Here is a 27874-nt window from a genome sequence, read left to right as displayed (position 1 = left end):
GATGAACAGGTGAAAGGCAGATCAGAACAAAGCCACCTGTGGAATTATGGGAAATGCAATCATAAACACGTGGGTCAGACTCGTGGTCAGTAGAACAGACTTAGAGTTTATTACAGTTGAAAAACCCTGGTCACATGGTTTGGTCACATGGTTTGGTCACATGGTTTGGCACATACAAACAAGTCTTGCACCACGGACCAATGGGCCATCCGGTCCGGCGGTGAAGTCAGCGGGGGCGGGGCCGGGCTCCGATTGTCTCTGATGAAGGCACTTACCCACAATGCTTTGCTCGCGTCTACAAAGTGCTGCTGGAAGTGGGGGAGGGGCAGAGTCCCGCTGAGGCCACGCCTCTGGCTGAGGCCACACCTCTCACTGACACAGACAGATTATTTTAAAAAATCCAACCAAAAGTAAAACCGGAAACGGGGAGGGGCTGTTTGAGTTCATGGGGTCACAGTCCTTGGCCCCTCCCCCCTTCACCTGACCCCAGTCTGTCCTGCAGCGACCGCAGGGGTCAAAGGTCAGGGCTTTGGTCTCGGCGGTCTGGGAGGAGGGGGTGGAGCTTCTACATGGCGGCCTTATCGATCTGGACGTACAGCTGTCGAACTCCCACCTGTGGACACACATCAATGGTTTAGACCGGATTTGCATTTCTACGTCCCAGATATAGAAACAGGCCACAAATAAATGTTCTAAGTGTTCATCAACACAAAGCCTGTGAAAAATGGGTCAAATTTACATCAACAAAGAATCCACAACAGTCTGTCAGTCAACAGAACCACAGAACAAAGGGGTGGGGCACGGCTAGACCATGTGACCCTGAACCAGGATATCACATCTGCAGAGAACTGGTGACTGCCTGTGAAGGCGTGGTGCGTTCATGTACCTGTGTGAAGGCGTGGTGCGTTCATGTACCTGTGTGAAGGTGTGGCGTGTTCACGTACCTGTTTGTAGGCGTGGTGCGTTCACGTACCTGTTTGTAGGCGTGGTGCGTTCACGTACCTGTTTGTAGGCGTGGTGCGTTCACGTACCTGTGTGAAGGCGTGGTGTGTTCACGTACCTGTGTGAATGCGTGGTGCGTTCAGGTACCTGTGTGAAAATGTGGTGCGTCTGGCTCTGGATCCAGCGCTGGTCTGCGTCAGGGGCCACCAGCAGCTTCAGCGTTCCGATGTAGACGTCGGTGCACAGGGTCCAGAAGTGCGGCTCCTGCAGGTTATAAACGCCCTGCAGCTGCTGCACCTGAACGCACCAACACCAGGAATTAGACTGGTCCCAGAGGGGAGGGACAAGGACGGCCCCCTGGAGAAGAACGGCCCCCTAACACTCACCCTCTGGTAGCACTCTGGGAGGGCGTGGTCCAAAGAGGGCGGAGTCCGCTGCATCAGGATCCCAATGGACTCTTGGAGTAACGGGACCACACTGAAAGGTCAGAGGGGTCCAGGTGAGTATATTAAACACACTTTAACCCTGTGGTATCCAGGTGAGTATATTAAACACACTTTAACCCTCTGGTATCCAGGTGAGTATATTAAACACACTTTAACCCTCTGGTATCCAGGTGAGTATATTAAACACACTTTAACCCTCTGTTGTCCAGCTGAGTATATTAAACACACTTTAACCCTCTGGTATCCAGGTGAGTATATTAAACGCACTTTAACCCTCTGGTATCCAGGTGAGTATATTAAACGCACTTTAACCCTCTGGTATCCAGGTGAGTATATTAAACGCACTTTAACCCTCTGGTATCCAGGTGAGTATATTAAACGCACTTTAACCCTCTGGTATCCAGGTGAGTATATTAAACGCACTTTAACCCTCTGTTGTCCAGGTGAGTATATTAAACGCACTTTAACCCTCTGGTATCCAGGTGAGTATATTAAACGCACTTTAACCCTCTGGTATCCAGGTGAGTATATTAAACGCACTTTAACCCTCTGGTATCCAGGTGAGTATATTAAACGCACTTTAACCCTCTGGTATCCAGGTGAGTATATTAAACGCACTTTAACCCTCTGGTATCCAGGTGAGTATATTAAACGCACTTTAACCCTCTGTTGTCCAGGTGAGTGTATTAAACACACTTTAACCCTCTGGTATCCAGGTGAGTATATTAAACACACTTTAACCCTCTGTTGTCCAGCTGAGTATATTAAACACACTTTAACCCTCTGTTGTCCAGCTGAGTATATTAAACACACTTTAACCCTCTGGTATCCAGGTGAGTATATTAAACACACTTTAACCCTCTGTTGTCCAGCTGAGTATATTAAACACACTTTAACCCTCTGGTATCCAGGTGAGTATATTAAACACACTTTAACCCTCTGGTATCCAGGTGAGTATATTAAACACACTTTAACCCTCTGTTGTCCAGCTGAGTATATTAAACACACTTTAACCCTCTGGTATCCAGGTGAGTATATTAAACACACTTTAACCCTCTGTTGTCCAGGTGAGTATATTAAACACACTTTAACCCTCTGTTGTCCAGCTGAGTATATTAAACACACTTTAACCCTCTGGTATCCAGGTGAGTATATTAAACACACTTTAACCCTCTGTTGTCCAGGTGAGTATATTAAACACACTTTAACCCTCTGGTATCCAGGTGAGTATATTAAACACACTTTAACCCTCTGGTATCCAGGTGAGTATATTAAACACACTTTAACCCTCTGTTGTCCAGCTGAGTATATTAAACACACTTTAACCCTCTGGTATCCAGGTGAGTATATTAAACGCACTTTAACCCTCTGGTATCCAGGTGAGTATATTAAACGCACTTTAACCCTCTGGTATCCAGGTGAGTATATTAAACGCACTTTAACCCTCTGGTATCCAGGTGAGTATATTAAACGCACTTTAACCCTCTGGTATCCAGGTGAGTATATTAAACGCACTTTAACCCTCTGTTGTCCAGGTGAGTATATTAAACGCACTTTAACCCTCTGGTATCCAGGTGAGTATATTAAACGCACTTTAACCCTCTGGTATCCAGGTGAGTATATTAAACGCACTTTAACCCTCTGGTATCCAGGTGAGTATATTAAACGCACTTTAACCCTCTGGTATCCAGGTGAGTATATTAAACGCACTTTAACCCTCTGGTATCCAGGTGAGTATATTAAACGCACTTTAACCCTCTGTTGTCCAGGTGAGTGTATTAAACACACTTTAACCCTCTGGTATCCAGGTGAGTATATTAAACACACTTTAACCCTCTGTTGTCCAGCTGAGTATATTAAACACACTTTAACCCTCTGTTGTCCAGCTGAGTATATTAAACACACTTTAACCCTCTGGTATCCAGGTGAGTATATTAAACACACTTTAACCCTCTGTTGTCCAGCTGAGTATATTAAACACACTTTAACCCTCTGGTATCCAGGTGAGTATATTAAACACACTTTAACCCTCTGGTATCCAGGTGAGTATATTAAACACACTTTAACCCTCTGTTGTCCAGCTGAGTATATTAAACACACTTTAACCCTCTGGTATCCAGGTGAGTATATTAAACACACTTTAACCCTCTGTTGTCCAGGTGAGTATATTAAACACACTTTAACCCTCTGTTGTCCAGCTGAGTATATTAAACACACTTTAACCCTCTGGTATCCAGGTGAGTATATTAAACACACTTTAACCCTCTGGTATCCAGGTGAGTATATTAAACACACTTTAACCCTGTGGTATCCAGGTGAGTATATTAAACACACTTTAACCCTCTGGTATCCAGGTGAGTATATTAAACACACTTTAACCCTCTGGTATCCAGATGAGTATATTAAACACACTTTAACCCTGTGGTATCCAGGTGAGTATATTAAACACACTTTAACCCTCTGGTATCCAGATGAGTATATTAAACACACTTTAACCCTGTGGTGTCCAGGTGAGTATATTAAACACACTTTAACCCTCTGGTATCCAGCTGAGTATATTAAACACACTTTAACCCTGTGGTATCCAGGTGAGTATATTAAACACACTTTAACCCTCCGGTGACACTGAATGTTTGACCAGTCAAAGGTGTTAAAACCCTGTTGGTTCTGGTTCCACATTCAGAACCAGTGGATCAGAACCACTGGATCAGAACACAGTAACACAGACATAATGACAAATCCAAACGTTCCTTTAGTGTAAAAACAGTCCAATTCCATGAACATGTTTACATTTACAGACGCTCCTTGAACAGAACAGGTGCAGAACCGGTCCTGTTTTCAGTGGAATTGGACCAGTGTTCTGTTGGTTCTGAAATGATGTGTGTGTTTTAGATCCACTGGGATCTGAAACTGATACATATATGATATGGATTCGGATCAACGGACCCACCGGGACATGACGGGAGAACTGGGTCCAACTGTGATCAGTCTGTCCGGTCCAGTCCGGTCCGGTCCAGTGTCTGGTCCAGTGTCTGGCCCAGTCCAGTCTCCGGTCCAGTCTCTGGTCCAGTCCAGTCTCCGGTCCAGTCTCTGGTCCAGTCCAGTCTCTGGTCTAGTACAGTCCAGTCCAGTCTCTGGTCCAGTCTCTGGTCCAGTCCAGTCCAGTCTGTGGTCTAGTACAGTCCAGTCCAGTCTCTGGTCCAGTCCAGTCCAGTCTGTGGTCTAGTACAGTCCAGTCCAGTCCAGTCTCTGGTCTAGTACAGTCCAGTCCAGTCTCTGGTCCAGTCCAGTCTGTGGTCTAGTACAGTCCAGTCCAGTCTCTGGTCCAGTCCAGTCCCGTCTGTGGTCTAGTACAGTCCAGTCCAGTCTCTGGTCCAGTCCAGTCCAGTCTGTGGTCTAGTACAGTCCAGTCCAGTCTCTGGTCCAGTCCAGTCTGTGGTCCAGGTCAGTACTAAACTAAATGGGTCAGTTCTGTTTGGTCCTTCTCTGTGTGTGACTCCAGTAAACTGGGCTCCCATTGGACCGGCTCCAGCGCTTCCAGAACTTGTGGACTCAAATAGGTCCAGGTGGTCCCATCTGAGCCGGTCCAGTGTATTCACACCTGCCTTGTTTGGTCCGTTTAAAACGGACCAGAGTTCGTTTGCTCCCTTGGTTCGGACCTTTTGGGCTGGTGTGAATAAAAACCACCGAACTCTGTTCCGGACCAAACAAGCGAACCCAGACCCAGTTGAAGAGGTGGTCTCGGTGCGGTTCCAAACGAACCCTGGTGCGGTTCGTTTGAGGTGTGAAATCAGACCGGACCCGATCCGACACAGTTGGGTTTTTTGTACCTAACGAGCTCCCGTCGTGCGTCGAGCATTATGGACAACAGAGTTTTACCAGAGAAGCGCTCAGAGTGAGGATAGGCTGTGGAGCTGAACATGAACCCTGGTCAAACTTGGAGCTCGGAGGAGACACGCTGCCTTTTGGACATCTGGGCAGATGTGCATATAACACAGCTGATAGAAAGGACACAGAAAAACTCCGACGTTTTCAGCTTGTTCAGCAAGAGAATGATTAGGATGACAGTTAGATTTGTCTGTTGGTGCTTGAAATAAAAAATAATAAACGACTTCATCAGCCCCAGCAAACTTTACCTGCGTTAAGGAATTCTGTCCCTGGTTAAACTGAACAGTGATATAGGACAGATACACACAGGTCAGCAGTACGGAGCACTAATGCTTTTGGAGAACAGTCTTTTCATATACCAGCAGAATTCACACTTCAGACCTGTTCTGTCTGTGGGAATCAGACCAACAGTCACAACAGGATGTGCACATGAGCGCTGTCCTCCATAGCCGTCTTGCCCTGTGTCTTTGTCATTGAGAAATGAATTCTACAATACTGTAAACCTGACGTTGCATCAAACGCTCTTGCTGCTCAAACACTTGTGCAAATGTCTGCATCTGTAAAAAACCGCTATGACGATAACAAAAACAGCCGAATGTCCATGATTCTGTCCTTTCACTTTGGACTGAGCACTTTAATGGACACTGCTCATTTCTGTCCAATGGATGAACCACCTCAGCACATGTGGTTTTGTTTACAGATTTTGGTCCACTTACAAAAATGTACAGTGTGAATACGAACCGCACCAAATTAAAAAAAAAAAAAAAAAAAATTGGTCCGGACCAAAGCAAGTGAACTATCGAACTTTCCTGGTGTGAATACACCCATCGGGTGGTCCCATCTGAGCCGGTCCAGAACCTTTGGACTCAAATGAGTCCAGGTGGTCCCATCTGAGCTGGTCCTGTTACAGCCTCTGGACCTGACGGGGAATCCTGATTGGACGGCTGTGTTCTGCTGGAGGCAGTTCCAGGAGGATGCTTGATTCTGATTGGTCTGTCTGTCTGTGATGGACAGCCCATTAGAGGAAACCTTGCCTGTGCACTGACGTCAACACTGTCATCAGGACAAATGGACTGGTGCTGACCCACCACCATGGAACTGGGCCTCAGCAGGGCCGACCCGCCACCATGGAACCGGGCCTCAGCTCTGTGGTCAGATTTCCCAGAAGCCCCTCTGATAAATGGAGCCGATGTGGTCTGATAGGATGAAGTACATTCTACCGTCAGCAGAACTGGGACGGAGCCCAGCTGTGGTCAGAACCAGAACCCAGGCCTTCAGCTGTGGTCAGAACCGGAACCCAGGCCTTCAGCTGTGGTCAGAACCGGGCCTTCAGCCGACCACTGGCATCGGGTTACTGCAGCGCACTGTGCAGGCAGCAGCCGTTACCATGGCAACAGGCCAAGATGAGCAGGCCAGAACCAGAACAGAAGAGCCACAAAGAAAAACCAGCATTCCACTACAAGAACCAAACAGAACCAGACAGAACCAGACAGAAAAGTGCGTTTAATATGTTCACCTGGACACTGGAGGGTTTAGTAAAACTGTGAAAACCTGGTCTACAGAGAACACTAATGCACTGCTGGGTCTCCAGTAGCTGTTTATAGTTTCTTTTTTTCTTATTTTACTTTTCCTATGTCATCTATTATATGTTGTATTTATAATTTACTAGAGAGACCACATCTGAAAGAAAGAAATTCCTTCTATACCTTTACATACTTGGCAAATAAAGAAGATTCTACCTGTGAAAAACCCATGGACCTTCATTATTTACATCAACACATAAACCCTGAGGTCACATGGTCAGGTGTGTGTTAGGGCGAGGTCACATGGTCAGGTGTGTGTTAGGGCGAGGTCACATGGTCAGGTGTGTGTTAGGGCGAGGTCACATGGTCAGGTGTGTGTTAGGGCGAGGTCACATGGTCAGGTGTGTGTTAGGGCGAGGTCACATGGTCACGTGTGTGTTAGGGCGAGGTCACATGGTCAGGTGTGTGTTAGGGCGAGGTCACATGGTCAGGTGTGTGTTAGGGTGAGGTCACATGGTCAGGTGTGTGTGTTAGGGTGAGGTCACATGGTCAGGTGGGTGAGGTCACATGGTCAGGTGTGTGTTAGGGTGAGGTCACATGGTCAGGTGTGTGTTAGGGTGAGGTCACATGGTCAGGTGTGTGTGTTAGGGTGAGGTCACATGGTCAGGTGTGTGTTAGGGTGAGGTCACATGGTCAGGTGTGTGTTAGGGTGAGGTCACCTGACTCCGATGAGGATGGCGATGAGCATGGAGCAGATGGGGTCTGCGATCATCAGGTCGTACTTCTGCATCAGCAGAGCGGAGATGATGACACCGACACTACCTAACGTGTCAGCGATGATGTGGAGGAGAACACCTGCAGGACAAACACAGACCTCTTTAGAATGCACAGGACAAACACAGACCCCTTTAGAACCCACAGGACAAACACAGACCCCTTCAGAACCCACAGGACAAACACAGACCCCTTTAGAACGCACAGGACAAACACAGACCCCTTTAGAACGCACAGGACAAACACAGACCCCTTTAGAACCCACAGGACAAACACAGACCCCTTTAGAATGCACAGGACAAACACAGACCCCTTTAGAACGCACAGGACAAACACAGACCCCTTTAGAACCCACAGGACAAACACAGACCCCTTTAGAACGCACAGGACAAACACAGACCCCTTTAGAACCCACAGGACAAACACAGACCCCTTCAGAATGCACAGGACAAACACAGACCCCTTTAGAACCCACAGGATAAACACAGACCCCTTTAGAACCCTGTTAACTGTCTCTCCAGAAGCCCACTCTGTACTGAATGGTGCAGAAGCTGTGCGGTGTCAGCCCTCACATACACACTCCACTGGGTCTGTTCTATCCTGTTGGCTGTGTCATGCTAACATTGGCTGTAAATGCACATGTATTGTTTGAAGGTTTGCGTCTCCTCCTCCTCCCTCTTCTTCCTCCTCCTCCTCCTCCATTGCTGTGTTAATTCCACAGTAAAATGACTGATAATCAGTTCTCACCCTGAAGGATCTGTTTGCTGGAGCCTTTTCCTGGTGTGTGTTCATCTGCAAAACAAAAAAACAAAGACATTATTTCAGAGAGAAACTGACTGAAAAACAATCCACAAAACCACACCAAACCAGTGTGAGGCTTCACAACACACTGCACTTCTCATTAACTCCAGCTTTAATTGGACTTTAAAGGTGCTGGAGATTTTCGTTGACAAGTTTTTCATCCAATCTGTCCATCCTAAGTCATATCCTCAGTATCATGAATCTGTTCCTCTGTCTGTCATTACCCATCTGAATCTCTTGCATTGTGGTAAACGGAGGTTTGCGCCTCCCAGTTGCCTGCAGCGGCAGCAGCAAAGCAAACCTCAATTTCCCACAATGCACGTCACAACAAAAAATTCCTCAGATGCCCGAGTGACCTCCTGGTCTGAATGTAAACACATGGGTTTTGTTTACGGTGGATGGCACTTCCAGACTGTTCACATAATGCAAGACATTCAGGTGAGTAATCACAGATTAACAGATTCATGATACTGAGGATATGACTGAGGTTTGACAGATTTCATGAAAAATTGGTCACCGAAAGTCTCCAGCACCTTTAAATACAGGAGGTAGATGCATCTCTAAAGAACAGAACCAAGACAGCAGGAAAACAATGAGAAGTCCGTCCTGGTTTTGGGTTTGAGCTGTGGAGCATCTGTCCTTCTACATGTACTGTTCCTTCTCACCATGACAGAGGGGTTCCTCATGGCTGTGTCCGTGACCCCCGTGACCATCATGGCTGTGTCCGTGTCCTCCATGACTGTGTCCGTGTCCTCCGTGTCCATGTCCATGTTTGCTGTGGTCATGTCCTCCATGACTGTGTCCATGGTTTAAGCTGCCGTTGAACAGAGAGTGACTGTGACCATGACCTGAGGACACATAATAAAAACACATATGGACACATGTACAGATGGACACATGGACATATGTACAGATGAACACAAGTACAGATGGACACATGTACAGATGAACACATGGACATATGTACAGATGAACACAAGTACAGATGGACACATGGACATATGTACAGATGAACACAAGTACAGATGGACACATGTACAGATGAACACATGGACATATGTACAGATGGACATATGTACAGATGAACACAAGTACAGATGGACACATGTACAGATGAACACATGTACAGATGGACACATGGACACATGTACAGATGTACAGATGGACATATGGACATATGTACAGATGAACACAAGTACAGATGGACACATGGACACATGTACAGATGGACACATGTACAGATGAACACATGTACAGATGAACACATGGACATATGTACAGATGGACACATGGACACATGTACAGATGGACATATGGACACATGTACAGATGGACACGTGCAGATGGACATATGTATAGATGAACACATGTACAGATGAACACATGGACATATGTACAGATGGACATATGTACAGATGAACACAAGTACAGATGGACACATGGACACATGTACAGATGGACACATGTACAGATGAACACATGGACACATGTACAGATGGACATATGGATACATGTACAGATGGACACATGTACAGATGGACATATGGACACATGTACAGATGGACAAGTGCAGATGGACATATGTATAGATGAACACATGTACAGATGGACACATGTACAGATGGACAAGTGCAGATGGACATATGTATAGATGAACACATGTACAGATGAACACATGGACACATGTACAGATGGACACATAGACACATGTACAGATGGACATATGGACACATGTACAGATGGACATATGGACACATGCACAGATTGCCACATGTACAGATGGACATATGGACATATGTACAGATGGCCACATGTACAGATGGACATATGAACAGATGGACATATGGACACATGTACAGATGGACATGTGGACACAGGGACAGATGGACACATGTACAGATTGACAGATGTGAAGACAGTTCAGAGGACACAGTGGGTACAGATGTCCCTTAAACCCAAACCCACACATTTATAGTTTCCAAACATGAACCCATTCAACTCTGGTCTATTTGTTTGAGTCTGAATTCTTTTGGATTAGCATGGACAGCAGAAGCTTCATTCACAGAAAAGCCCAGTTCTGATCAGAAAACAACACAAATAACACAACATTCTTCATCGTCTCTTCATCTGTTCCTTTATTTTTGTTTGTGTCATTCAGTGACTTTTATCATTAGAAATAATCCTTGTACTGTTGGATCTGCTTAGTGTTAGCTTAGCACTGTTGTCTTAGCACTGTCATCTTAGCACTGTTAGCTTAGCAGTGTTAGCTTAGTACTGTCAGCTTAGCACTATTATCTTAGCACTGTTAGCTTAGTGCTGTCCAGAGGTTGCGTTAACCGAAAATATTCCGTCACTGACGGATTTTTTTTTTTAAATGGCGGAAAATTCTGAAGGCCGTCAATCATTTTGACAGATTAAAATTCTGAGGGTAATTGTTGTTTAGCTAACTTTAGCCAAAATTAGATGCTACTTTTCTAGCGCAAACTGTGAAGACAGCCGAGTCTCCTTAGTTATTTTAGAAAGCCCAGTAAATATGATGCCATTGATAAACGCGGTGAAAAAACAGGGACTGATGCGGTGGAGGATGACGGACAAGCAAGTTATACTCCAGTTCTTATGGTATTTGGTGTGTTCTATGTACGCATTTTCTACCTTTCATGTGTTATTTGATGGCATGTCAATTTGTGCCCAGATCTCTGGTTCACATAACCTGAACCCTAACCCTCAGTGCATGGGATTGACACTGCGTGAACAAACTCAAGGAAAGCTTATAATGTCTACAGATAACACACCAATTAAAAGTGGCGTATATAATTATGTGAGCAGTGATATCATGTGGGTTTATCAGCCAGCAGCAGCTACAGCTGCTGCATCATTGAGATGTTTTTTAACATTAAATACTACTAAATATGTCTCATTACCATTAAAAAATCAAAATCTGAAATGACGGATAATAATATGTTATGACGGAATTTTTACGACGCTGTCCGTCAAAATGACGGACAATAAAAATCTCTGGCGCAACCTCTGGTACTGTCAGCTTAGCACTGTTATCTTAGCACTGTCAGCTTAGCACTGATAGCTTAGTATTGCTAGCTTAGCACTGTCATCTTAGCACTGTTATCTTAACATGTCAGCTTAGCACTGTTAGTTTAGCACTGTCAGCTTAGCACTGTTAGCTTAGCACTGTCATCTTATCCCTGTTAGCTTAGCACTGCAGCCTTTGTCACATTGGTGTGTTTGATCCTATTCTTCCATCTCAGACTGTTTCACTGGTTTAAGTATTTGAACATTTCAGAGTTTTCAGCTGATATTCTTCAGGTTTCATGGATGTGTATAGAATGTGCATATTGGTCCAAGTGTTGCACAGTGTTACCATGGCAACACAGATGGAACCGCAGTGTCAGAGGCTGAGTGAGTGTTGTTCCCTTTGGAGTGTGTGATGTTTGAGTGGTTTCATTTGTGTTTCATACACAGAGTTTATGAACCTTCAAACAAAGAAGGGTTAGGCTTGAACCGGGTTTACTCTGAACCGGGTTTACTCTGAACCCGACCCGTCTGAACCGGTTTACTCTGAACCCGACCCATCTGAACCGGGTTTACTCTGAACCGAGTTTACTCTGAAACCAACTTTGGGCCATAGGTTTGAGTTCATCCTGGATCAGACTGTTCTCGGACCTGCTGGACTCACCTCCGTCTCCGTGTGAGTGTCCGTGTCCTCCATGTTGAAAAACGAAGATCCCCACCAGATTAACGAGCAGACCGGCCACAGAGACGGGAAGAAGACGCTCATGGTGGACGTCAGGAGGTTCCAGAGCTCTCTGAGAACAGAAGACAAAATTCATGTTCCAGGGCAGGTCAACGGGGTTCAGGGTTAAAGGAGCACCTGTTTGTGACATTATTCATGTTTCAGGGTGTGCATGTATGCATGTGTGTTACCTCCACTCCTTCTGAGAAGATGAAAAACGCTGTGAAAATCAGGAACAGTCCATTGACGAAACCAGCCAGAACTTCAGCTCTGACATACCTGAAGAACAAACATAATGAACACAAACAGAATGAACAGAATTGTTTTAGTCCAACTGGATCCTGGATCATCGGATCCAGGATCACCAATAGACCTCCCCCTGGTCAAACTGAACATGTGTGTGTTTGTTCAAAAAATGTTTGGGAAGGAATGCTTCTGGACCAAAGAAGAGTTTGTTCGAGGTGCTTTTTGGAAAAAGGGATTCAAAAAGTATTTCTCACACTGAAAGAAAAATCAAAGGCCCTTTCTTTAAACATTCAAATGCCTTTATTCCTATGGCACGCTCATGTCTAGACCTAAAAACAATTCAACGTGGTTCGGCTTCAAGCCTTCATCAGGAAGTCAAACAGGAGCCTGAAGAACTGTAGGTTCATGTACAGTAGGGTCTGACCAATAGGAACCTGTCAGCTGGACATGAAGCTAATGGTCTGCAGAGGGTGTCCACATGTAAATGTCCAGCAGATGGAGTCACTGCAGGTCAAATAGAAAGATTACAAGTATACATGGATAAAAAACAGTGCAACATTTACATATCCCTGTTAAATTAAGATCAAACCAGTGTAAAGTCTTATAAACGAGAAACAAGTAATAGATTACAAGTTATATTATCTGACTATTGGAGAAAAGGACTCATCCTCAGAGGCTTTAGGATTAAGAAATTCCCAGTTTATGGAGGAGAGATCAAAAAAGGACTTTAAAGACAGGTGGGAAGCCATCCTCAATAAATGCTCATCTGATCTAATGCTCCTCCTGATAGAAGAGTCCAACAAAGACAGAGAAGCAACACAAAAAGAAAGATCTAAGGTGAGAAAGACAATAGAGGGTCTGCACGTGACATCAGCGCAGTTCCACCCACTGAGTGTCAGACAGAGGCAGATGAGTGACAGCGTTGGCTTCAATCCTGTCTAAACTGAAGAACAATATTGAATTAAAAATGGGGCAGAGCTGTTGTGAGATTGATTGTATTTTCAGGTTCTTAGAGCAGTGGGAGCTATCGTTTTACAGACACCGAAAGACAAAGAAAAGAGAAGGAGATGGATCCACAAATCCAGGAAACCAAACCTAGATCTGTGGATCCTGTTTGGTGTCAGCTAACATTCACTGATGCTGTATTTTTGGCTCCAATCAGACCTGAAATGACCTATTGTTTTGGCTAACGGTCCTTCTTAGTGCAGCTCTTGGTTTCATGATCAGATCTTTACTTTGCTAATTTCCCAGAATCCAGTGGTGCCCTGCTGGTCCACAGCAGTAGTATCTGTGTTGGATAAAGGACTGGATCTGAACTAGACTCAGTAAACCTGCTCAGTCCCAGTAGATCATGCATATATTCACTGGGGTCAGTCCACACTTGACTGGAAATGACCTTTGGATCAGCTGGTTCTGGGCCCTAGTTTTAGAACCTTTGGATCAGCTGGTTCTGGGCCCTAGTTTTGGAGCCTTTGGATCAGCTGGTTCTGGGCCCTAGTTTTGGAGCCTTTGGATCAGCTGGTTCTGGGCCCTAGTTTTGGAGCCTTTGGATCAGCTGGTTCTGGGCCCTAGTTTTGGACCCTGGTTGTCAGTCCTGATGAAACCATGTATATTAGTTTCAGGTCCAAATAGCGCTGACCCCCTCCCCCCTGGATCAGGTCTGGATCCTCCATTTGTGTCCACATGTCAGTGTTCATGGACCACTTGTTCTTTGGTAGCTGGTACAGATCCATGTCCAGTCCAACTGTCCTTTATTTAATTTCATATTCCACATTTTCCCTTTTCTCTGGCTGTGTCTACTGCTATACTCCGTCATGTTGAGCAGGTTGGTTTAAGACACTCAGTCTGACTGAGAGGGGCGTGGCCTGGGGGGGAGTGATGGATGTGCAGACCCTCTGTTGATGAACATTCAGCTCATGCCAACATCACACAACTTGAAGAGAAACTGAATGCTGAGCTTGTGAAATACACACAGAGTGTGAAAAAGGAGAAAATTAGGAAATTGCAAAGAGATGCTGCTGACTACAAGGAGGGACATGTCTACAATTGGATTAATAAAACACCTAAGAATACAGACAGAGCCCCCGCAGCAAAAATGAGACCCAGAACTGTTTCATTCAACTTTACAAGCAGCGAGGAAGAGGACGACACTAGACACACCACATCCCTGCCCTCACAGGATTTTTTAGAGCTTCAGGAAACCTCCAGCATAGAGAAAAGAGGGCTGTTTGGACCGAACCGAGGCAGAGGAAGAGGAGGACGAGAAGGGGGAGAAAGAAACCAAGAACCAAGACACACACGGAGCAGAACCAGATACGGCCTGTAATTAATGTATTGAACAAAACCCTGTCAGAAGAAAGCATCCATGTCCTCTCTAAGGGACTCCCTGTCTCCCCTACCTACTCAGCAAAAGAATGTGACACGATAGTCCAGTGCCCACTCTTACAGTTCCCATAACAGACTCTGCAATGCTAATACCAGTAAACTTTTTAAATGGAAATGTGTCAGATATGGTTAGTAAAGCTAAATTAACTTGGTTGCTAATTATTCAACCTTGAGCATTTGTCAGAATGCGACTGGCCTGTGAGTATTTTGTAACTGGCGATGGGGTGCTGATCACTCTATTGATCACTCTGAAAAGAGAAAAGCTTTGGAACCATTTGCTGTGAAAGTGATGATTATGGCATTGGGGATTTCCAAATTTCAGACCATGTTTATGGAATCCATTGCTCATCCTGCAAAGCAAGAAGCAGAAGTACATGTATACTGTCAGCCACAAATGGATCCACCCACCAAACCAACAGAACCCTGATACCATTATGATTAATGAGAAGGAAGCAACAAGTCATATGGAATCGTTCATTATTGTCAATTTTTCCAGATTCTGATTCACATGAAAAAAAAAACATACACACACAAAGCCAGGCGCTGTCCAAATCAATCAATCAGAATAATCTCAGTTTCCACAGACTGACAAAGCCTTTTATTGTGACGTCTAACCAAACGTTCCCCTGGCTTGTTTATACATGTACTGACAAGCAATGTTTGGGAAAAAAAAACAAAACAAAACGGTGGCACACTTGGTCGATGCAGTCTTTTCAATATCTGGTTGAAGTCGATCTGTTCCTATAATTTAATTCACTTTCCAAATTTGACCTCTGATTTGACCTGTATTCAAAAAAATGACTTCAGAAATGGACTCCCCATTCTGGAAAATCTACCAAACCATAGATTACACCACTTTCTTTGTCAACGGGAACAAAAGTTGAAAATTGATGAAAATTCAAGATGGCAGAGGACGCCATCTTGAATTCTGAGAAATGCTCAAGGTTGCACAATTAGCAACCAACTTAATTTAGCTCTACTAACCATATGTGACACATTTCCATTAAAAAAGTTTACTGGTATTAACATTGCAGGGTCAAAATCATGGGAACTTGACTACAAAAAATGATTTGTTTGGGTTCTACAGGAATCTACAGCTCAAAGCTTGGTACCAGCTTAATCCTACAGCATCCACAAACTGCATGGACCCAGGTCAGACACCCTTTTTCAACCTTAGACCACAGTTTAAATCTAAATCTTTGGTCCTTTGGTTCAAAGTACTACATTAAACACATTTGCAAAGAAAGTTAACTTTGACATTGAGAATTTATTCAAACAAAAAAAGCCATATAAACTTCACAACCTCTCACACAAAGAGAGGAGTGCTTTAGAAGCCTTAAGTAAGGATGAAGAGTTAGTCATTAAGAAAGCAGACAAAGAGGGCGCTGTCGTGGACTGGGGTAGGGACTTATATGTCAAAGAAGCCCTAAGACAATTATAGAACAATGAATTCTATCAACTATTGACATATAATCCCACTGAGGCCTTGAAAGTTGAACTTAGAGAAATGCTCACACAGGCCAAGGAAAAAGACTGGACATCTGAAGCGGAACTGAGATTCCTCTACGATGAAAACCCTAGAATGGTCTCCCTTTACATGCTTCCCAAAATTCACAAGCAGGGTTCTCACAAGGATTTTTTCACAGCGTAGGGGGACCATGTACATGGTACCAGTTTTGTAGGGGGATCCGGGGGCATCCTCCTCCTGAAAATTTTGAAATTTCTAACTCTCTGAAACACTATTTCCTGCATTTTGAGGGGCAGATTTTGAGGAATGAAGCCAAAAAACGATGCGATATTCCCCTTGTGTTTGGCGTTGCTCCCACGCTTCAACACAGACGTGATCGTAGAAAAATATTCACTTGCACGAAATTCGGGATAATGGGAGCGGCACTCACACTACACACACAGGCTAAAGTTTAGATCTAATTTTCCACGGGTGATCGGTCCGTTTAAATCAGATAAACTGATTGAAGTCTCATTGTCAGCCAATGAGCGTAAGGCAAGTGATGTTGGTGGGTGGGGTCAGACAATACCAAGGCACACAAAGGGGTGTGGCTTCTATTGTTGTCTATGTTGTGGCAGCAGTCAAAGGGGGCCCTCTGGTGGTGGAATAAGTGTCAGTGGTGTGTGTTTTGTCCTTTGGGTGTTACCGTAGTCAGTTCAGACATGGAAGGAAGTAGCAGACACGTGTGTGTCATTGTGTTTGTATGGACACAAAGAACGTTTGTTGAGTATTTTATGCTCAGTTGTTGTGCTAATGAACAGTCAAACCTGTCTGTGATGGAAACTTTTGTTGTTAGATTAAAAGACGTTGGAAATCTTAAGTCGATCTGAAGATGCTAATCGTTAGCATGTCTATGGATTTTCCCATTTACATTAGCATCGAGCTAGCAATCTTTTCTCACTCATTTGAATGTATAATGCTATGTTAATGTGCTGTAACAAAGAACAGAACTCAGACATGTTTTGTATGTATGTTGCAGTTTTACACTGAAGTCTGCAGTAAAAGCTTTGGACAGAAGTTTTGGGTGTCCATCTTTTCTTGGTAAACCTGTTATCTATCTGCAGAGCTACAGCTGTACACACAAGCAGAATACACACAAAAAAACACCGCCACGCTGGTGGAAAGACAGCGGAGCGGGGCAAAGCTCAGCGTCGGGGCCCCGACGTTCAATGACGCTGACGAGAACCCTGACAAGGATATGACCAGTCCCCCAGGTAGACCTGTTATTTCAGGCAACGATAGCCTTACTGAGCCAGCGTCTAAATATACTCAGTGTTTTATCAAACCGTTTTTACCTTCACTTCCTGCTTATGTTCAAGACACTACTGATGTTCTCAAAAAAAAAAAAAATCAAAGACCTGGACAATATTGGCACAGTCACTGCTAGCTACTTTGGATGCTGAATCACTGTATACAACCACAGAACATACACAAGGGCTAGAAGCACTTAAACATGACCTAAAAAACTGTCCTGAGTCTGGAATGTCACCTAATGATTTTCTATGAACTCTTACAGAACGGACTTTGAACAACAATATATTCATTTTTCTGGATCAGGTTTTCAGACAGACTAAAGGATGTGCGAAGGGTGCCTGCTGTTCCCCATCTTATGCAGGACTTTACCGAGGTAAATGGGAAGAGTATTTAGTGTTTAATCAGGAAAAGAACAGCTTTTTAAAGCACATTGTCTGGTGGGGACATTACAGTGATGATGTATTCTTGTTTTGGCCAGGGTCAGAGGCAGAACTGAAAGCCTTCCATGGCTTCCTTAATAACATTAACCAAAACATTAAGTTGTCATTGAACTACAGTAAAGACAGCATCAATTTCCTGGACCTCACTATTTATAAAGACAATTTAGAGATGCTATACACATCCATTTTCAGAAAGCCCACTGACACAAACACTGTTCTACATGCCAACAGCTTTCATCCCAAATGGCTTAAAGAAAACATCCCTTATGGCCAGTTTCACAGGGTGTGGAGAACCTGCGACCAACATGCGGATTTTGTGAGTAAATCAGGGGAGATGTTTGCACGGTTTCAGGCAAGGGGCTACAAGAATGCCACATTACAAGAAGCTTACACAGGAGCGAAACATCTGGACAGACAGACACTAGTAGAAAGGAATCCCCCTAAACAAACACAAAACAGAACAGTATTTGTCACCACATACAGTACTGAAGTGGACCAAGTCAAAAGAATAATCAATAAAAACTGGGACATCATTCAGAGCGACAAACAATTCAGACGGATATTTCCACAGCCTCCACTCATCACCCTTAGGAGACGTCCTGCACTGCAGGACAAACTGGTCCACTGCAGGACAAACTGGTCCACTGCAGGACAAACTGGTCCACTGCAGGACAAACTGGTCCACTGCAGGACAAACTGGTCCACAGCCATCTCCAACTTAGCACTCCACCATCATGGCTGGGTCAGAAACCTAGAGGGAGTTATAAATGCGGCCACTGTAATCACTGTACAAATGTCATACAGACAAAAACCTTCATGGACTCTACATCACATAAACAATACACAATCAATCATTTTATTAACTGTAAAACAACATTCATCATCTACAGACTGGAATGTCCGACCTGCAAAGTGTCCTACATTGGCAGGACAAAAAGGCGATTACATGACAGACTGTCAGAACACAAATATGCAATAAGAACTGGAAACACAAACTACCCGATGGCAAAACACTACCTGGAACTCCACAACAGCAACCTATCCACATTACAAGCTATTGGCATCGACCACATTCCATCCTCCTTAAGAAAGGGGGACAGGGAAAAGACATTAAACCAACAGGAAGCGTTCTGGATTTTTAAACTCCAATCCACTGAACCCCCTGGACTGAGAGAAGAGTTGGACTGTTCTGTTTTCCTGTAATCTATTACTTGTTTCTTGTTTATAAGACTTTACACTGGTTTGATCTTAATGTAACAGGGATATGTAAATGTTGCACTGTTTTTTATCCATGTAGACTTGTAAACCTTTCTATTTGACCTGCAGTGACTCCATCTGCTGGATGTTTACATGTGGACACCCTCTGCAGACCATTAGCTTCATGTCCAGCTGACAGGATCCTACTGGTCAGACCCTACTATATATGAACCTACAGTTTTTCAGGCTCCTGTTTGACTTCCTGATTAAGGCTTGAAGCCAAACCACGTTGAAGTGTTTTTTAGGTCTAGATATGACCGTGCCATGGGAATAAAGGCATTTGAATGTTTAAAGAGAGGGCCTTGGATTTTTCTTCCAGTGTGAGAAATGTGTGTGTTTGTGTTGGATTGAACGAACCCGTAGGAGAAGCTGTCGTTGGACCTCCACCTGGAGATGACTGAGGCCGCCAGCCCAGCCAGAAGAGCAGTACAGTCGAAGAACATGTGGAAGGAGTCTGAGATGAGCCCTAAACTGGAGACAAACAGCAGATAGATGAGCCCTAAACTGGAGACAAATGATGAATGTGCAACAGGTTCGAAAACCAAAGTGAATCCCAATTATGAGTACATGACAGAAACCAGAGCATATATCGGCTCAAATTTCCTTAGGGGGTCAAATGAGCATCCATTTTTGTCAAAAAAACAGTTGTCCTAAAGTCATAGAAGTGTGTGTAAATAATGCTAATCCATTTGTGCACAGACTACTGATATTCTTTGACAGTGGAAGCTCTATTTTCATAAATATTGGATTTGGAATAGCACGTGGATGTGAAAACTATTGCTGGTGGACGGACGTGACAGTGGACGGACGTGACATTACCCATGATGCTCTGGTCAGTCCCAGTACTTTATTAGGAATAAACTTATAGACTTCCTATTGCTAATTGTGCTCTTCTTCATAAATGTTGGTATTGTGGATCTAAAACAATCCCAGCTGACACAAAAACACTAAATGTGTCAGTGGACGGATGTGACATGGTTGTTGTGGATCCCATCATACTGATGCTCTGCAGCCATGTCAGCGTTTACACTAATGATCCCTGTGCAAAAACTAGGAGCACTATTATTTATTGGATAGTTTAGCATCAGACTAAAGAGGAAAGAACAATCTAGAATTGTTCTTTGTGTCTAAAATGCTTCTTATTGTAAAAGTGTTGATGTAAACAGTGCTGTGTGCCATTCTTCATGTATGTATTGGTGGAACAGAAGCAGGATGGATCAGCATCATACTCCAGATTGAACCTGTACAAATAAAACATGTGATATGGAGGAGAGAATCTGGGAAGAAAAACTGGGGAATCCAAAAGAAGAGAAGATTTGTTTTTCAGCTCAATTCAGTTCAAATAGAACTTGTCCATTTGTGACATGAAAATATAGCATTAATTGTGCTGAAATGGTTCATTTTTGAGCTGAAAACATAGTTCATATGAGCATCAACATGTTGAACAGAACTGAAATCCTGTCCATTTGAACAACTGTCATTGCCAACACAAAGTTCCTTTGGATTCACTGAGACTGATTTAATATGAACACAGACACAAAGAAGAGCTGTGAGCACATTTGAGCCAAAATATGAGTACATGACAGAAACCAGAGCATATTAAACTAGAGCTGTAACCGATTAATCAACTCAAAATGATCCAAAAAAATCCTTCAACCACAATTCTCCTGAATTAAAGTTTCGTTTCCTTCATTTCTCTGCTGTTAAACATTGGTTCCACTGTTGTGTTTCACACAGTCGCTTATTGTGATGCACAAAGAAGCTTCAATTCAGGAAAACTGACATAAAATATTTACCTTCAATCAATTCCAATCGATTAATCGAATCAGGAATTTTTGCATTTGCTTCAAGCAGCTAATCGATTAATCGGTTGCAGCTAGGGATGCACCGATTCCGATACCAGTATCAGGTACTGGCTCTGATACTCAGTGTGTATACTCGTATTCGTACTCATAAAAGTAATCTGATTCAAATGCACCGATCCCACTTCTGTCCATGTGACATTCCCAGTTCAGTGCAGCAGGTACGAGGAGGAGGAATAATGTGTGTGAGTGTGAAGAGTGTGGAGATGGAACCAAAGAAATGATCAAAGTAAGGCTGACTGACAGTACCATTCACACACAGACAGATACAGACGCAGCCTTCTGTCTGTAATCTGACTACATTCATCTGTTTTCCAGCTGATGGAGGATGAGTACCCAGACAGAGAATACCAGCGGGAGTATGGAGCGGTGCGGACCGCCGCCAGCGGAAGTGAAAACCAAACCTCTCACTCATTTGTCTTTTCTCTTCCTGCTGAAGCTAAACTTTTAAACCTTACCAGAAAAAACACTGTAACATTAGTATCACAGTAGTGTTCCCTCTGTCGTCTACAGGTTTGTTATTACTGACTTTCTTCTTCTTCTTCATTAAACTTTCCTCTTCTTCGTGGTATTTGTCCAGTATGGTTAATTCAGAGTGGCGCCCCCTGGTGGATTAACTGACAAACGCTCATTCCAACACATTAAATGTCAGTAGCAGCACTTTGTTCCAGTCAGACTAATGACAACGACAATAAAGCACATTTACAAAAGGAACTAACAACTGGAATGGGATTATTAAGGACTAGGATCGGTACTCGGTATCTGCAAGTACTCAAATATAAGTACTCATCCTCAGTCTGGAAAAAAGTGGTATGGATGCATCCCTAGTTGCAGCTCTGTATTACAGATCAGCAGTGGTTCCATTTGGACAAATCACTGCTTTTCAACAATGATCTTAAAGCTGTTTGTAGTTTGAGTTCTGACAGGTTTGGACTAATAAGACAGTTTAACTAAAACTGAGACCAAGGTTTAGTTTAAGAGGACACCAGATCAGGTGGATCTGAGCAGATGAGAGTGTGTAGTCTCTCTCTCTCTCACATACACACACACACACACACACACACACACACACACACAGTAACACATACGTGGCACATCCCGGACACCAGTGCATGCTAGCTGTCCTCTTCCTCCAGATGCTAGCTGTCCGTTAGCCTACCTGTTACTCCAGATGCCGTAGGTCAACTCCACAAAAGCGAAGGACAGATTCAGGCAGAGGAAGAAGAACAGATTCCTGGAGGTTTTATCTGCGAGGATGGACCTTCAACACAAACAAACAGTCACAAACCTCCACATCAACAGCCCCAAACCCACCCAAACCCACGGACAGCCCGTCCACCGGCCCCCGACCGCGTCCCCACACACTGCCCCGGGAAGCTAACCCTCGGTACCGGGGACAGTGGGATGAGAAGCGGTGAAATCACGGTTTCAATCAGTGTTTGGACGCGTTTGTGGAGGCTAGCCGGTTAGCATCGGCTAACAGCTGGCAGAGTTAGCCTGAGTTAGCGCTGAGTTAGCCCTTACCGGAACCATCCCGACAGCTTGAGCAGGAGGTTAAACTTGGCAGGTTTGTACTCGTCGTCTTTAATTGATAAAGGTAACATTTTGAAGAGCTGAACACAACACACACACACACATTCACACTCACTCACTCAGAAGGTAGAATTAGCTGCGGTAAGCTAACATGACACTTCCGGTATCCACAGACTTCACAATAAAAGCTCCAAAATACTACAGAGCGGAAGTGCAGGTTAATACGGAGCCCGGGAGGGGACATGCAAAAAATAAAAATTATTGCGTTATAACGCAAAAGTACTGCGTTATAACGCTAAAACTATTGCGTTATAACGCAAAAACTATTGCGATATAACGCAAAAGTATTGCGTTATAACGCAATAGTTTTGCGTTATAACGCAATCATATATGCTCTCTCTTGATTGAGGTCCGTACATAATACATTGTAATCCAGTTCGGGTCCGACCGTGCCAGGTCTGACACGCCCCCCTGTCCTGTGTAGTATGACCGTAACTCTTTCATTATTAGTCCAATCGGAAAAATTCCAACGGTTTTTGAATTAAATTCCTATTTGCCCAGCTTCACGTCTGTGTGCAGCTTCATGGATACAGATGTATGTGCGCCAAGTGTGAATGATCTGCGCATGAGAAGGAGGATGTGCGCATTGTATTAAAATCCTTTATACTCCTGAGCCTCAGATGGTCCACCTGGACTGGTTTTCTTATTTTGATCATAAAAAGGTCGGAAAATATGCTTTGAGTCGTTTTGTCAGTTTTTGCAGACCACTTCGAACGTTCAATATTGCAGTCACTATTTGTGTTAATACTGTAATAACAATTTAAAATGACAAAAAACACAAAAACGGAATTAGTTTTTTTTTTTTTTTTTAGTTTTAGCAGAAAAACACTGAAATTAGACATGGATACAACATTTGAAAGTTAAATATGAACTTTAAAAGTATAAAAACTGTTTAAAACAAGCTGTGTGAGTATTTGCCTTTTATTGTGCAAAAACAGGGTAAAAATCCAAACTCTACAGGTGTGTCTCCCCCCCACACACACACACACATACACCACACACACACACACACACACACACACACACACACAGGGCATTTGTCCGTTCTGTGTCTGCAGAGTTCCTTCATGTTCGTGGTTCTGTCAGAAACAGTTGTGTCAGTTCACAGCTCTGATCCAGGCAGTGCTCTTATGGCACAGTCTGAACATGGAAAATAGTCTGTTGAAACGAAAAGTCCGTCCTCCTGTGGATGTGTTCACTGTCTGTGGTAAAAGTCCGTCCTCCTGTGGATGTGTTCACTGTCTGTGGTAAAAGTCCGTCCTCCTGTGGATGTGTTCACTGTCTGTGGTGTTTGGACTGATCATCATCAGGCTCTTCCTCCGTCCTTCATCTGTGTGTGGACAGTCTTCAGTCTCTGCTCTCATCACCAGAGCCTTTGTTCATCACCGTGACTTCTCTCTCTTCATCCTTGAATGTAACTACCGGTGGACACATGGAAAAATAACACACATAGAACAATGTATTAGACAAACAAAACAAGGTCAAATTGTACTATTGAAGAAAAAAAGTCACCGAACATCAGCGTATGCGCTCTTATTTTGGAGAGCGTCATGCGCACTTCTACGCACAGAAAGTCCAACATACTCCAAACTAACACATACTCTACACGGTTCGTACTTTATTCTATAAAACCACGATGCAGTATAAGCGTCAGTTTACACATATACTAAAGTGAAACAAGTAAAAACTCCATAGAAAACAGCAGACAGTGCTTCAGTCATGTAGAAAATCCACTAAATGGAACTGGGTGAACTTTACCTTTCTTCTTCACATGTTGCTCCATCAGTCGCTCCTTCGGTCACAAATCCATCCGTAAACCTCCAGGGGGGTCATGGGACTTGGGATATCCGTCTTGCCTACATTTTCCAAAACTAGATCTAATCCGTTATCCACTCCGTTATGCGCTCCGGTTCTCCGCTCCATGAATCCGCTCTGCTGTGTGCGTCCCCAGTCACAGAATGGCTTATTTTGCGTCTTCTAGGACAGGTGCCCGTGAAATTTTCGCACTGACCCGAGAATGTCCATAAAGCACAGAGTCTCAGGTTTCAGAAACCGTTGGAATTTTTCTGATCGGACAAATAATGACAGAGTTACGGTCATCTGAACTACACATGCATAGGGCACAGGTCTGCAGGTCCAGGTGTGTCTGACCTGACGACCTGTCCGATCCCGAATGCAGATCCCAATGCAAAAACTATTGCGTTATAACGCAATACTTTTGCGTTTAAACGCAATACTTTTGCATTATAACGCAAAAACTATTGCATCATAACGCAATACTTTTGAACTATTGCGTTATAACGCAATAAATTTTTTTCTCTTCATGTCCCTTCCCGGGCTCCGTAGGTTAAAGGTAATTACTGATGAAAAAAAGAAACAAAAGTCTGTCTGATAATGGAGTAACTCCAGTGAGAAGAAGACAATGAGCATGTTTGATCAGCTACTACTCAAAGAGATCCATTTAAACCCGACAACAAGTTGCATTTATTATTATTATTATTATTATTAGATAGATAGATAGATAGATAGATAGATAGATAGATAGATAGATAGATAGATAGATAGATAGATAGATAGATAGATAGATAGATAGATAGATAAGCTTTATTACAGACTCATGGTCCACATCAAAAAGCAAACAGATAAACACAGACACAATAAAAACATTAAAAAAAAGCCCTCTATACTTTCCAGAGGCAGTCATCCCAGTGTTTCCAGAACACACATGTGTAACGTACAGCACTATATGCAAGATTTGTCAGCAATAAAATTACAATATTTTCCAAGTGATTCAGGCGACACATAAATTTAAACATCAGATTTCTCAGCACAGCACACAACGAATTTACATGATTGGACAGAAACAGTTCACTGGCGCTGGTCCATCTGGGCTTTTTCAGTAAAAGTCTTAGAGCATCATTGTATCCACTGTCAGTCTGTGGACGCCGGCCTTTTTCAGGTTCACCCACAGATGTGCTGTGTACAGAGGGGGGCAGGACGCTCTGAACAGAGTCATTTTCACCTGGACAGAACACGACGAGAATTTCAGTATGTTTGCTTGTGCGTATAACATCCGGCACTGACGGTCCATGTCCTGGTCATGTGACAGCTGATCTGTAATGATGTGACCCGGGTACTCGACAGCATTGCATACATTTACGATATTCCCAGTTAACTTAAAGTCAGGAAACTTCAAAGATCTGTCCTCACTGGTCCGACAAATCATAATTACACTTTTAGCCGAGTCGTACTTCACCTCACGCTGTTCCCCGTACACGGAACACAGATTTAAGAGCTGCTGGAGACCGGCTGAGCTGGGACTAAACACCACCAGATCATCTGCATACATGAAATGATCGATTATGGCACCTCCAACCATCCACCCAGTTCTGCACATATTCAACTGCTTGGACAGGTCCTTCATATAAAAATGAAAAAGAGCAGGGGATACTAAACTGCCCTGTCTCACAGCGTTACCAGTGTGAACAGGAGCAGATCCACAGCTGTCCCGTTGAACCTGCAGAGTCTGGTGGACAAACCAGTAGGAAAGACATCTGATCAAATATTTAGGGACATTTGCTTGACACAATTTTTGAAACAATATTCTGTGATTCACACGATCAAAAGCCTTAGAGGCATCTAAAAAGCAGATAAAAACTGTGGAATTTTTTATTTTTGTACTTAGTCAGTAATTCTTTTAATGAAAAGATCCACATATCACTGCCATGATTTGCTTTGAAGCCAAACTGATTGTCTGTTGCAATGAGAAACTTATCAAGCCTCGTCAAGAGAATATGTTCCACAACTGTAGACACTACACTGGCAGGAGCAGTAGGTCTGTAGCTGTCTGCGCAGCCTACTTTTCCAGCTTTGTCCTTCACCACAGGTACTAGGAGAACAGCCATCATGGGCTCAGGGATAAACCCATGCTCAACGAAGGCGGTAAAACACAAGGCCAGAAGAGGAGCAGCCTCCCACTGGCAAATTTAAGATGTTCAGCAGAAATCTGATCTGCTCCACTACATTTATTATCTGACAGGTTGTTGATTGCTTGATATACCTCATGAGTTTTGATTGTTTCAACAAAATCAACATTGTCTACACAATATAATTCACTTGCGACACAGTTGAGAAGTTTGCAATAGTGCTGTCTCCAGAAATCCACAATCTTATTTGCACCAGTAACTCCATCTACTGTATGAGGTAGAGAGGGTTTAGAGTTGGTAACAGCTTTAGCCTCTTTCCAAAAACCTTTACAGTCATTTCTTAAAAGTTTTTTGCCCATAGAATCAGCCCTCATTGTTTGCTAATTTTTACAAATAAATCTTAGTGCATATTTATATTTAGCATTTGAAGTCTGTGTATGTTCATATATTGGCCCTTGTGGAGGTTTACCAGCTATAACCCAGGAGTGGGTTGCATCACGGGCTTCAGCATGGAATTTGGCCACGTATGTGCTCCAACCAGGCCTTATTTTACTTTTCTTTTTAGATTTATAATATGGCTTACTTGCTTTCATCATCATACTGATAATGTCACAATACATGGATGAAATATCTGTCCTGTGTTTAGGTTAGTGCAGTTAATGTCTTTACAGGTAAGTGTCTCTGGGTAGTGTAACACTGCTCATAATAGATCTGTTCTATTATAATAACACATAAGGTCTTCTGTAGAGACAGCAGACCAGTCCAGATGTTTATTTCTTACATTAACAGGCTGCGCTGTTGCAGGTATGTGATCAAATCTGATAGACATGGATATGGGGATGTGATCAGCTGTTGACATTTCATATAGAATGTTCCTGTCGCCCAGAGCTGCAGGAGCATCAGCTGTAGTGATGCAGCGGTCCAGTGGTCCAGGCAGTGTGGCAGCCTTCACTTCTGTATGAGGAGCAGTACTTTACCAGACAGAGTTAAGTTATTATCTGTGCAAAAATGAACCATATGCTTAGCAAAGGCACATTTATTGTCTAAGAGATTTGCATTCATATCACCAATAACATCAACACTGGTAAACTTGTCATTTTGTATAAAAGAGCGAATAAAACCAAGCTTATCCAAATACAGTTCTTCATTTTGAACACATTCATTTGGAGCAGATACATTTAAAATCACAAATTGTCTGTTTCACTGTGACAGGTGTATAGAAGTACACCCGTCTACATCGAGTCTAATGACCTTTACCAGTGAGTCCAGCTCCTTATCCCAC

At 43.5% G+C, this 27874-nt stretch overlaps 1 protein-coding gene across 1 annotated transcript; it reads right to left on the bottom strand.

Moving 5' to 3' along the window:
* Window positions 1–86: 86 nt before the first annotated feature.
* Window positions 87–22785, bottom strand: slc30a7 (solute carrier family 30 member 7). Its single transcript, XM_030129602.1, has 11 exons — window positions 22598–22785; window positions 22233–22334; window positions 19569–19682; window positions 12314–12401; window positions 12066–12195; window positions 9040–9222; window positions 8321–8365; window positions 7519–7654; window positions 1329–1419; window positions 1090–1239; window positions 87–613 (listed from the first exon to the last, which is right to left on the bottom strand). Exons 1-11 carry the CDS (start codon window positions 22675–22677, stop codon window positions 566–568), a joined length of 1167 nt encoding a protein of 388 aa, XP_029985462.1. The 5' UTR covers window positions 22678–22785; the 3' UTR covers window positions 87–565.
* Between the last annotated feature and the right edge of the window lie 5089 nt (window positions 22786–27874).

This window comes from Sphaeramia orbicularis, unplaced genomic scaffold, assembly GCF_902148855.1.
Source record: "Sphaeramia orbicularis unplaced genomic scaffold, fSphaOr1.1, whole genome shotgun sequence".
NCBI lineage: Eukaryota > Metazoa > Chordata > Actinopteri > Kurtiformes > Apogonidae > Sphaeramia > Sphaeramia orbicularis.
The sequence above is the reverse complement of the archived record's forward strand: the minus strand, read 5'-3'. Positions and strand labels throughout refer to the sequence as shown.